At 42.9% G+C, this 13189-nt stretch overlaps 2 protein-coding genes across 7 annotated transcripts in view; one reads left to right on the top strand and one right to left on the bottom strand.

Moving 5' to 3' along the window:
* Positions 1 to 13189, bottom strand: part of gabrb4 (gamma-aminobutyric acid type A receptor subunit beta4) — a 153559-nt gene that overhangs the window by 77098 nt on the left and 63272 nt on the right. For 3 of the 5 annotated variants that reach the window (XM_086013247.1, XM_086013244.1, XM_086013245.1), the window contains exon 3: positions 5936 to 6036. The exons of the other annotated variants lie outside the window; for them this stretch is intronic. In XM_086013247.1, coding sequence (XP_085869373.1) covers positions 5936 to 6024 — 89 coding nt within the window. In that variant the 5' untranslated portion in view covers positions 6025 to 6036. The remainder of the gene's footprint in view (positions 1 to 5935; positions 6037 to 13189) is intronic. 5 annotated transcript variants of the gene reach the window in all.
* gabra3 (gamma-aminobutyric acid type A receptor subunit alpha3) overlaps positions 213 to 13189 on the top strand; it is a 67249-nt gene continuing 54272 nt past the window's right edge. For both annotated transcript variants that reach the window (XM_086013253.1, XM_086013251.1), the window contains exon 1: positions 213 to 608. The gene's annotated coding sequence lies outside the window, so the exon portion shown is untranslated. The remainder of the gene's footprint in view (positions 609 to 13189) is intronic.

Raw genomic sequence — 13189 nt, 5'->3', positions numbered from 1 at the left:
TTGCTAACTGAACCTTGGACACCTGCCTCTGAACCGAGCGGAACAAGTGGGTCCATCCTCTGCGGTGTTTTCATCAAGGCAGAAGAGGGAGCAAAAAAAAAGGAAAAAAAAAGCGGGGGTTCTGGAGCTGGGGGGCGGGGGGGGGCGTATGTAGCATATGTTCAATACTTGTAACGTTTAGTTGATTGGGGGGTTGGCGTCCCTTCCAGTTGTTAAGCACATCACAAGGCAAGCTCTCCCGCAAGCATGCGATGCGCGTCCACGTGGCCAGTGGAGCGCGTGACAGATGAGCGCCGCTAACGCAGCCCCCCGCGGCTCCAGGGTTTGCCCCTGCTGAAGAGCACCAATCTGAGATGGGTACATGGAGGGGGCGGGAAGGATAGTTTGAGAACGGCGGAGCTTTTGGCGAGAGGACGCCAATTTCTCAGTTATTTTACCGCTGACAACAAGCCCGAAAAAAAGAAAAGAAAAAAGGAAGGAACCCCAAAAAGCAGCAGAGAGACATCAGCCGGACCACGCGTCAGAGCCTCATTAACTCCAAATACTGGAGGGGGGCGGGGGGGGGGAAGAAGAAGAAACAGCAGGAAGACGAGCTTTATTTACAAGTGGTGAGTGTTTTTCTTTGGATCCCTTTTGATTGTGTTTTGTGGCGATGTGTTGAAGGTGTCGCACATGTGGAGGAGGGTGCTCACGAACGTGCATGTTTCATTCACATGCAACAACTGCGGCTTGTGGCGCGACTGCAGTGTATGGTTTAACAGGTCTCCCGTATGCATGCGGCTGTGTTGTTGTCTGTCTGCATGTGGGGAACGCATTTATTGGGAGAATCGGCTTTTAATGGCACTGGATTTGAATAACCGTATTTTGCAGTGGTGCCCGGCTCGAGCCCACTGACAAACCAATGCGACACAAGAGGAAGGTAGCGATGATTGTGACATGCCCTTTACGGGCAATTAAAAACAACTTGACGACGTGTGACGCAAATCAGAGGTTGGCGCAAATGCTGGGAATGCACATGCTGCCCTACCCCTGTTTGTTTAGAAAGCTGTCAGACACAACCTGCCGCAACCAGTGACAAGACTGTTGAGCAGACGTTAACTTAACCTTGGAAGCAAAGCTCCAGCAAATACTCCCCCCACCCCCATCCCCACCCCCTACCACCACCACTGCCACCACCACCACCACCACCACCACCTTCTCACATCCGTCTTTTCAGTCAACACTGCTGGTGACATGAACCCCGTAATCATGTGTTTGTAAAAGCGTTTTTATCTGATGTCTAAAAGAGTGAAAAGACAAAGCTACTTTAACAATATACAATGACATGCTCTGCATTTATCGCATCCTAGAGGATGAGTGGGCAGCCACTGTGTAGCACCCAGGAATCAGATAGAGGGCTTGAGTCACTACTTCGGTCAAGGGAACTGGCTGGAAATTATATTTTTTTCTGACGGCATACACAGACAAAATCAAGACAGAAAAGGGAGAAGAACTCCATACATAAAGGCCTAAAGACGAGATTAGAACCAGCGACCCTCTTGGCATCTTTTTTAGTCAGTGAGCAACTATGCCTTTATCACATCAAAACGACAGAATGTCGGAAGTTCTTTTATAGTGCAATGAAACGTACATACAAGCTACTTGAACCTCATTTTGAAAACGATGCTTAACCCTGTGATACCTCCCAATCAATCAGTTGGGAAATGAAATGGAGATCATGGAAAAAGTAACATCCATCCATCCATCCATTTGGTTGTCTCACGGACTGATGCACGATGGGGGCTGCAAGGCGCTAAGTGCCCACTTTAAAGCAGACAACCTTACATCATCCGCAAGTGGAGATCAAGCTGGCTGCGTTCACACCCACAAAAGCGCAAACGCCCATTTCTAACTGTGCCTTTATCCAAAAATGCCAAAAGAAAATGCCCCCCATGCCCGCAGGTAGATTGCACTTTGCACTAAACTTGTGCTGGGCACGAAAATAGGACCCCGAATGTTCAAAGTTGGTACTTTGCCAATGAAGTATTATAGGCGAAAGCAATGTGCAAACTGGTTACTAATTGTCAAACTAATTAAAAAGACGCCAACTGTGTCATTACTTTGGCCTTCGGCCAAGTGCTCCTTGTTCCCCACCGAACACTGAACAGCAAACCACTTTAAACAAGACTTAAAGAGCACATTTTTTCACAAAGTGAAACAGGCGCCTTAATAATAATAATAATAATAATAATAATGATATGCATCAGTCAAAATATTCCAAGGATCGATAATAACAGTACACTTTTCATACTCTAATTGCAGCCTTCCGGAAAGCAGCTGAGCATTCCTGCCATGAAAATGACTGCTTAACCCGTCTACTAACTTTTCACTGGTACTGTGCATGAGTTATTGATAGCTGTCCCATCTACGTAACTGGCGTAAAATCATATTTGATGCAACCGTCCAATGAATTCAACAGAGAAATGTTGCAAACAATGAGGGCTCAGTCCGAATTTCAGGTTCTTTCTTCATTGCATAATAACAACATTTATGACAAGAACGCTAAAAGTCATGTTTGTTTGCCCAAAATGCTTCCCGTTTACATAAGTGAAGATCGACAAATAATTCTTCAACAGTGTCTCAGCTGGGTCTCGGTAAGCGTGAGAAAAGTGATCCATGAATGACAGGGCTGACTAAAATATACTTGGCAACAATGCATGTACATGCCAATCTGTGCACACTATTCTATCAGTCATTATACACGATGCGGGCACTTCCGCACAACCTCCGCCTGGCTTTGCACACTGGTGTTAAACGACAGAACCAATGTCCTTTTTTTAAAAAATTTAGTCTGTGCCGTTAATGTGGACTCATAAATATTGGTGGTCTTCTAGAAAAAAACTATGCTAACAAAGCAATCGGGTGCTGGATTTAAGTGGCGCAAAGGTCTACTCACATTCCAGAAAGTAGGCCCACTGTGACGTGCAGACATTTCACATTAGTAAATGTATTCATGTGTATGCTTTGTGCGCCTTCACTCATTTGTGAGCGCCTGTGCGCTGGTTTTTATTTAATGGCTGTCTTACTAAATCAAGAGTATCAGACGTCATTCCTCCCTGGAGAAGCATCTTTCATTCCTGCAAGAGTTGCCACATTTGAAACCCCTCGAGCCCCAACTCCCCCCGCCCCCTCCCACCCACTGTCACATATCCCTGCTTTACCGCCGCTCTAATTTGATGGTGTGTGCACTCATATGTACCCCCCGTAGCCAGTTTGACCGCAAGTAAGTGACTTTTCTCAGCCAGTTTCTTCAGCTGCTGAGACATACGGAGCGCCCCTGACTGTCTTCTCGCTGGATATATCTGTGGCGGCGGAAAGCTTGGAAGCTGATTTATTGTCCAGCATGCAGCAAATGTGTCAAAGGGGAGCAGATTTGTTTAGGAGGCAGGTGCTATTTTCCGTGAGACTCACAGACAGATGTGCTTTGTTTCCGTGATTTAGTGGATCTGCCCCATCTGAGAAAATTCCAGTCGAATTTGAGGTTTGCATTGCATTGGGCTCTGCAGATGTACTCAAATACAACATGTAAGAAAAAACACTGGATTTGTTGACGGGATTAACTCTGCTATATTGTTCCTTGAGGCGTGTAAGGAACGACGCAGTGAAATGCAGAGCATCTCCAATGATTAGAAGATAAATGTCTCCAAGAGAGTTGAGGGAAAGCATCATCTTTGCTCAGAGGGAGAGGCAAATATCCCAATATAAATTAATGTTTACAGCATGTTTTAGAAAAGGCGCAGGGGGGGGCAAAAAAAACAAAAAAAAACACTGTTAGACACCCTTTCTCCTACAAGAAGCTACTTTGAGACGTAAGCCACCCAGCTCGAGTAGAAGGGTTGGACTAATGCATAACTAATGTCTGATGATGAAAAGGCTGATGCTAGCCGACAGGAGAAAATCACAAGAGCCCTCCAAGTGTATTGAAACCTCCACCATGATCATGTCAGTCATGACCAAGAGGCTCTGAGCGGGTGTTAGCAACGCGGCTCCACAAAACAATGAGCAAGCCAAGCTGTATCTACAAATAACAAGCGGAGACTCGATTATCAAAAATGTCGCAGTCTGTAATTTGACTATTGAAAAACATAATTCAGAGTGAACTGTCATCCTCATTTTCTGGTGTCTTCAAGACACCAATTCTTTGGTCAACTGTCAGCAACTGCCACTCCCGTAGTTTTATCGTATTTTGGCAGCGGCAGAGGACTCCTGCCAAGACTAATCTCATGTGAACGCGCATCTCAGCAATTTAGGGAATAAAAGTACTCACCAAAACTCCATGAAACAGCTTCAACAAGAGCATAATGAGCAGAGAAAATCAATGACTATTGATTGATGAGACGCTGTTGGAGTCTTCACTATAGCTGCTCACTAACTCCATTTGAATTTGTGATGGGATTCATTCAAGTGTATTTTACTGGCTTTGGAAGACTAAAACAAAAATAATGACACGAATAATACTTGATTAAATCCATTCATGCGGAACAAAAGTACTCTCAGCATATAAGGTCGACTCAGATGTCACCACAGATGTCCTTTTGTTTATCGCAACCACTGGCGCTTGGTTTGAAGTGCAAAGCAGCAGGAGGGGGGACTGGGAAAAAACACCACACATACACTCCTCTTCAAAAGTATTAGAACGGTGAGGCCAATTACTTTTTTTGCACTGTGGACTGAAAACATTTGGGATTTACATCAAAAGATGATTATGAGCCAAGAGATCAATGATTCATCTTTTATTTTCAGGCATTTATATCTGGTTCACTTATCCATTTTATGTCAAACTCATGTTTTCGGTGAACAGCAAAAATAAAGGTTTTAGTTCTCCCTTTTCCAATACTTTTCAGATAAGAAGAGGTCATAGAAAATATAAAACAGCCTTCTTATTATTTTCACAGATCATAAAAAGCAGAGTCTTACATAGACCTTTAAGGTTACAAGTTCAAGCTAAAGCCTAAAGCTGCATATCTGGGAAGATCTACTGCAGAGGCAAAACATCCTCAGGTCCTGCGAAAAAGTCTTATCCCAGACTTGCAAGGTGGTGGACGGAATATAAATGCTGTTCTTTTGCCTCAATCACTCAATTCACTTGATACATTTTACCTGTGAGTGGAGTAATCAAACGGAAACTTTCAATACATACAAAGCTGTTGTGCCTTCAGAAAACTGGAAAACTATACAGACCTCTGACAAATACAAAATGGTAAAGAACGCCACTTGAAGTTAGAGTTTCTACTTTCAAATCAATGTATCCTGCTTTCATTATGACGCAGTAGTCTAATGAGACAAAACAGTACGAGTGGCCAAAGAGAAATGTTTAACTCATTCACTGCCAGACATTTTCAGACCCTCTTTTACCCCAACGTTTGAAAAAACTTGATAAAAATATAAATAAATTCCTGGGAATGAATGGCTGAACTGTGAAAAGACAAGTAAATTTCTCAATGACAGTGAATGAGTTAAAGGTACTGCTATAACATTATTGCATCTGCCATTTATTGTTTATACTGATGACCACTGTTCTGCATAATAGGTGTGTAAATATATTGCTATAAGCACTACAGGCAAATGATCAAGGTTATGGTTATTATGAAGACTACCAACAATTAAATTGAATATAAAAAAGACTATAAGTATGGATATAGAGATACTTAATTTTTTTCCCTGTGGGAAATGAAATCACCTTTCATTCATGTTGCATTATTGCAGCTTTTAAACTGCTCCTTGTGATACTTGAGTTAGATGTGCCAACCCACTTCTTAATTCAGAGCCTATATTTATATTTAAGTGCACGAAGAGAGCAGAAATGGCTCTTGATGTTTGTACTGTATGTCTTAATGTCAAATGTATTATTGCTGCTTGGTTAGAGTTTCCCTGATGGCAGAAGCTTGTTACTAACCTTGTTAGTGCGGTGCTCAGCTTTCCCAGGTTAAAATCCCCTAAGAGCACATTGCGGAGGACTGCCTGTTGCTCTCCAACCATCATCATGCTGGAAAGCTCCTGCAGCAGATAGAGGAAGGAAGATATTTCGTGGTTATGAACTCCACTTGCAGTAAGCAGCGTTGAGATGCATCATCTTGGTTTCACAGGCAGGCTGCTCGTTGCATTCCTCACTGAAGACGTTATTTTACAGGAATTTACACTGGCTGAAGCGGGAAGTTTACACCATTGATTGCGGTCAGGGAATCAGGAGAATGGAAGATCTTGAATGCTTTAATGGCATCAGGTTGCATCAATTCTGAGTATATATGTGTGTGTGTGGTTTTGTCTCAATCAACGCACACCAAAGAGCGATATCAGAGGAAAAGGAAGTGTGGTGGAAAAATGAAGTGAAACTCTTTAGGAGACACACCGAAAATGCACCAAGGCGGAACGAAACTTTGGTACCCCCCCAGTCTTTCTGACATAGTGCAGTCAATTGTCTGTCAGGATAATTGTCCATCCTCAGGAAGACTGCCAGGTGTGCTGTTATCTTCTTCACTCAAACGAGGAAGAGGAATCAAACGGATGACTGGACGGATGTAGATTCTCTCCTGTACCTTAACAGCAGCCGTACGTACTCGACTATCTGGAGCAGGGAAGGTCTCTGTCACAGTGCCCGCTGGCAGGATGCTCTCGGGAAGCGAGGATCTACAACTAGGATCGCCTGACCGACACCGAGCACCTTGGAGTCGGACTGGCACTTCGGATGAGCTTGCAGACCCGGTAGGTACTATCGGACGAAGGATGACCAGAAGTTATCGGAAAGTAACTGGCTGTGTCGCCACCGACATCGCCCAAGAAGATCTTCAGGGTCGTAGATGGCTTGTGGAAGCGACAAATCTCGACGTCCCATGAGTCAGCAGCAGTAGAGTGCGATGACTTGCTCTTTCAAGACAACTCTCAGGGAAGCCTTAATTGACCTCACTTCCCGCTCCCATGTTCCCCCGAATTGCAGAGCAGCCGGCGGATTGAATCGAAATTGGATCTTCTGCTCTGCTAGTTGTGCTTGGAGGTGAAAGCTCATTGCTTGGAAGGCCTCTCTAAGCTCGCGACTAGCACCAGCGAAGTTTGTGCCATTACCGCATAGGAATTTGAACGGCCTCCCACGACGGGCTATGAAGCGGCGAAGGCAGAGTAGGAAGGCGTCAGTCTAAGCTTTCGAGGAGGTCTAAGTGGAGACACCTTGTAGTCATGCATGCCCCGTCTTTTTTCTTGGCGATGACCTATCTTCACGAGAAACGGGCCAAAACAGTCAACACTAACTGAGTAGAAGGGAGGTTTGTAGAGCCTCAGCCTAGCAGGTGGGACATCTGCCATCCTTGGACTTTGGGGTTTAGCTCGCCAGAACTGACACTCACGGCAGCCATACTGATGCTTGCAGATCGCCTAACGTCCTCTTAGGATCCAAAACTGGTGTCGCAGCTCTGCCAGAATGCGTTCCGTGCCAGGATGGTGGAGCCTTTCGTCACAATCTTTAATGAGCAACTTGGTCAGAGGGTGCCCCGACTCCAGAACGATTGGATGGATATTTTCGGCTTCAAGATCAGTTGCTCTTCGAAGTCTGCCACCGACCCGGACGAGCCCTGTTTCTTGTTTGTATTCTGGAGCAAGAGAACAAAGTGTGCTTCCTGAAGGAAGTGGACGGAGCACCTTAAGAGACTTAACTTTGGCTGGAAAGGAATCAGCTTGATCTTGGACTAACAAGGCCCTCTCGGTACTGGTGAAGTCTGAAGCTTCGATCTGAGAATCGGAGTTAGTCGCCCCATGACGGGAGTGCACAGTAGCCTTAACTAGTTCTATCCAGGTTGAGAACTGGCTGGGGTCGGGTAGCTAGACGCTAGGTTGCTCTGTGATTGCTCCTATGAAGCTACTCTTCTTGAGCTCACTTTGATCTAGTTCGGCAGCGGTGTTAGGCATGATTGGCCCCCGGTCTGGAGGTTTTGACAAAAAATGTGGGTCTAAATCTCCACTGGTGGTGATGGCCCAGCAGCGCCTTTAATGTTAGTCCTCTAGTGATGTGGTCGGCGGGGCTATGGGGTGACTCAACATACCTCCACATTGCCGAGTCAGTCAGCGTCTGAATTTCCGCTACCCGAGTTCCAACAAACACTTTGTCAAAACATCGGTTTATTTTCTTTTTAAATAATCCCCCACATTTTTTGTATGAGTGGCACAGAGCGGCGTAAGTGCATTGGGCTCATGTAAAATGTGCCAAATGTTGACTGCGTTTGCCAAACAATTTATTTGGATGTTGCGTTTGACTCTTTGGTGGATTGGATGATTGAGGTTTTATCAGTAACAAACAGAGAAAAAAGACGACCCATAGTCGTATTGGCAACTTTACCATTTACACTTAGAACAAATTGCTAGCAGCCTCAGGGGAGAATAGAAGAACCATACACAGGCACAACAATCTTGTACCTCCTCGTCATGCTGGGAACAAACGACTGAGGGATGGCATTCCACTCCTCAAGCAGGAGTCGTCGTACAGTCATCAGCAAATGTGATCTATAACTTGCACATCGTAGTATTTGATAAACAACGCTCTGCGGGGCAATGCTTTTCACCTTGGTAATTGGAGCTCGGTACCACCGACGGAGGTATGGAATTGCCTTCAATGATTACAAGCCTTGTTTTTCCAATGATTGAGAAGCCACTCTTCACCATTGTAGTACAATAAGGCTCTTAATTGTCAGCACTTGGGGTTACCCGGAAGCTCAAAAGAAGAATCAATAGCAACAGCAGAATTAAACATTCCTCCTCAACACTTTCGGTTCCCCTGCTACTTGTGGAACACCTTCTCCGATTGGCTGACAAGTTTCAGTTAAAAATATCCACCAATAACCTCGTATAGGCCAAAATTTAAAGTTCTAAAGGTCAACACTTCAAAATTACTGTCATGTTTCAAACGCTATGAAACAGTGAAAAGAGCAGTATGGGCAGTAAAATCGGGCACTTTAGTAATCAAATTTTCTTTCATGAATGTAATAGTTATGGAGGATATTAGAACCGTTTGAAGTACTCACGGCATGTTTTTAAGAAAATTACACAAAGGTGGTGTCCACTCGTCATGTTGCTCATTCAAGCCATGTTTTCTTCTCTTTATCTTGATTTCATACTACAAGTTAGCAAGTGACTAGACCACAAGTACACCACAAGTATTTTAAAGATTTTCAAATGGATGTGAAAATGTTGTGTACACGGTGTGCGGCAGCCACAGTGAGGAGCACAGGTGTTGCAAGCGTCTTTTGCTCGCGGCTGAATGTTTTTATCAAGAAAACAATTCAACCCGGTGTGTGCAGTCTGACTGTGTGCAATGAATCTTTTACATCAAAATTAGATTGGGATCTTGCTATATGTCCCCCCTGAGTCAGCATCTGCTCCCATCGTACTTCAAAACAATGTAAGCCTTGTGTACTGCGTAAGGTTCCCTCAGAGGTTGTGCTGTTAACTGATTTTATTACCTCAATCCAAAATGTGTATTGTTTGCTTTAAAGCAAGCTTAATAGTGTCCGGAAAGTAATTCACAGGCCTATTAGATCTTTACGACCAAACCCTGTCAGGCAGTCTACTGTAGGTGCCTAGTTATTGGTGTTATTTGTTCATCCATGGATTTTCTTATGCAAATGTCTGCAATGTTTTGCATGTAATTTAACGTACATAGTGGTTTCAATACAGGAATAATCCCCCCCCCCTTTTTTTTTCAAGGGTGATTTCCCAATTAAGACTGTATTATTATTTTTAATCATAGCCTGCCAGATAACTGTAGGCATTTTAATTGTGCAGCATTTGGCCACAGTCACACTGTTTCAGCCTACACTCCATTGCAGTAGGTAAGCTATTTAGATTACATCACTATTGCATTGCCACGTTCTAATATGGCATTGCAGAAGGGACTTCATTACAAAAACAAAAAAAAAAGAAGCTGTTGCCAAGCTAAAACAAAAAAAAATTGGCATACAATTCGGAATATTGCACTCGTCAGTGCTACTTAACAACATCCCATAGAAATTCCCGGATACCAGACAAATATGGCCACTATAGGAGCTATGAGCAGAGCAGTATAGGATGTAATGTCTGGCCATTGTACATTTATGACATTGCGACGTGACCTCTAATTTTCTCATTAGAAATTAAAGATCTACAGGGCTGCGGTATCTAAGTAGAAAACTTCCCAAATACCATGCTGTGGCACACTATTATGCTGTGAGCGCTCATGTGGGGGGCAGTGGTATATTATCCAATTTCACTTAATAATTTCATTAATTTGTCATTAATGTGAATGCACATTAATGATTTTTCACAACAATTAGCACAATCACAACAAAAAATGTTATGGAAGAAGGTGGCCTGGTGCTTTATGTAAGCTCTGTTGAATTATTTGAAGACGGTGTCCTCAGTGACACCAGCAAAAAACATCAACACAATGTCATTCAACAGAATAAGGCCAGACAAAAGAGGAGCGTAAGGGATAATCTTTTGCAATCAACATGGTTGCCATCTTCCTGTTACTAGGCTGCACGGTTAGACCTTGGAATCGTCTTGATGTCTATCATTTGAACGCCACAAACAGTCTGGCAAGCATGGTAGTTAGGCTCTTGCTTCCACTTTGATGAGTTTGACGTCATGCCAAGAATGTAAGCATCACTCTCAGCAAGGACAAGACGACCACAAGCAACAACTCAGAATTTGTCTTTTGCATCGAACAGAGAGGGATGCTCAATATCTTTGCTCTATCTATCTATCTATCTATATATATATGTATATATATACCTAACAGGACTTGCTTACTATATATATATATATATATATATATATATATATATATATATATATATATATATATATATATATATATATATATATATATATATATATATATATATATATATATATATATATATATATATATATATATATATATATATATATATATATGGTATGCACATGCTACACATTGTTATTGCTGCTCCTTGCTAGCGTTCTTGTGCTACTGGTGTTCGAAGGTGTCTTTAGGGAAAAAAAGCTATGTGCATTTGTGCAGAAACAATACGAATTGCCAGTAGCAACCTCACGCACCACAGTTTAACAAGACAAACGCATTTTAGGATGAGTGGAGCGACTCAGCCCCACCCAAAACGTCCTTCTCCCTACAGCCTCTGTCAGATACACTGGCAGTGTTCATCATAGCTTCTGCCCAACCAGCAAACTTCTCCAGAGTGATACTTGCTGCACTAGTAGTCAAAGCTGCTTTTATCACAAGAGTCACTCTTGCCAAGCCGCTCCAGCAGCAGCCCACACGGAGAATGCAGAATTATGTTCATCGCAGATACCCTGTCACATTTCCATAGTGGGGTTGATGCCGTCCCAGTCACAGTCCAAGGAGCAGAATGCACTGAGCTGTTTCATACCATCATCTGCCAAAGTTTTTGCCAGCGTTGCACTCGCCTGTGCAGCATCCGGCATCATGCTTTCTGCAGTCATAATCAGTCATGCTCACTGGAGTGCTACACAGCCTGAACACCTGGCGCTGTATGCTACATGAGACCAAGCAGCCATAGCTGGAGTCACACTTGCCACAGGCACCCTCACCGCCACCATCAGTCATACTAAGTGAGACGCAACCGGCCACACAAAAAGCGCCTGCAAATATTTCCTCCACTGGGGCTCACATCCAGGCGTTAAGCTGATCAGAGTCCACAGTTACCCTCCTCTCATCACTCCAGAGGGAAAGCTGATTATTATCCAGAGAAAAGCCAGGTAACAAATGAAAAGGTACAATTGCATGTCTGTGCACTGTGTCAGGTTCTATGCATCAAATTGAAATATGTTTGCTATTCATGCAGCGTAATGTGATGGTAATGGAACGTGATGTGTAGTTGGGAATTTGCAGCAGTGACTTTATATATAATTTTATACCTAACATCAGTTCTCGCGATATGATTTGCCATTTTCCGACAGCAGTGCTTTCAACTTAAGGTATGAACCCCATTAGTCATATACTATTGTATCATATGGGAAAACGGGTGGGTATCTCGACGAAATTGATTTTCAAAATGTTATTTGAGTGACGGGATTTCTTATGAACCTCAGAATACCATATCATAAATTTCAATACACTTTTATTGTTTCAGGTGTTACATTTTTAGTTATGCAACTGTTAAGCAAGTCCTGTTAGGTATCAAAATCCAGACCACATCATTAAATCCACATTTGAGGAAGAAGCACATATGATTTCAAAGAGCATCAAGCTGCATCACCGCTTCTATGTTTGATTCGTAGTTGAAATGATTTTGTTGGGCCAGTCAGACCCCAATGCTCTTTGTAAGGCTATTACCATGACACAAACACTTGGATAACAATTACTGTAAGGCTATATAGTTGTCATTCATATCACTAATGGCCGTAACATCTGTACACTGACTCTACCTCACTCGCCCTTGAATGCCTTTAACAACTACTGTGATCAATATGTTCTCATCAAGCCACTTAAAAGATGCACTAATATATTATACAGACAAACAAGTAGCGATGAGAATCCAAAAATAAGTGGGGTCTACGCAGCCAACAATACATGCTTGACTAACAAGTACATCCGCATTCCAATGTAAGGTTTATCCCACGACTGCCCAAAATTAACAGCATTGGTAATAACCAGTGTGCCTGTAATTTTATTACAACAATACATAGAAGGTATTTAACCAAAATAATTACGTTTTATAATTATTTATATTGATGATTATTTTTATCTATGGATTTAAGAAATTACTATTTTAAAGCCAATCTGAGAATAGTAATCGATCGATGTATGCTTGTCTGTGCATAAATGCTGGATCTCTAATTGCTCGGCAAAATAAAAACGACATAAAGCAATCATGAAGACTGACAAAATGTCTGGCAAAGTGACCTGACATGTTCATGCATAGCCCCAAGTTACATCCGTAATGGAAGCGGACATTCCGAGTATCTTGACTGATGGAAATGACATGGAAATCCCATCTGAGAATTACCATTACCCATCTCATCGTTTTGCACTATTGACTCCTCACTCCCCATGCAATCGCAAAGTGAAGCTTGATGCGTTTGGCTAATGACTTTTGTGAAAGGAAAACACCATATATTTACGTTATATGGTATATGGGCCTGTCCAAGTAGTTTATGCGTTGAGGGA

This window comes from Filicampus tigris, chromosome 17, assembly GCF_054856515.1.
Source record: "Filicampus tigris isolate MCC_2025a chromosome 17, RoL_Ftig_1.0, whole genome shotgun sequence".
Lineage (NCBI taxonomy): Eukaryota > Metazoa > Chordata > Actinopteri > Syngnathiformes > Syngnathidae > Filicampus > Filicampus tigris.
Note: the sequence above shows the minus strand (reverse complement) of the source record. Positions and strands in the feature narration are given on the sequence as shown.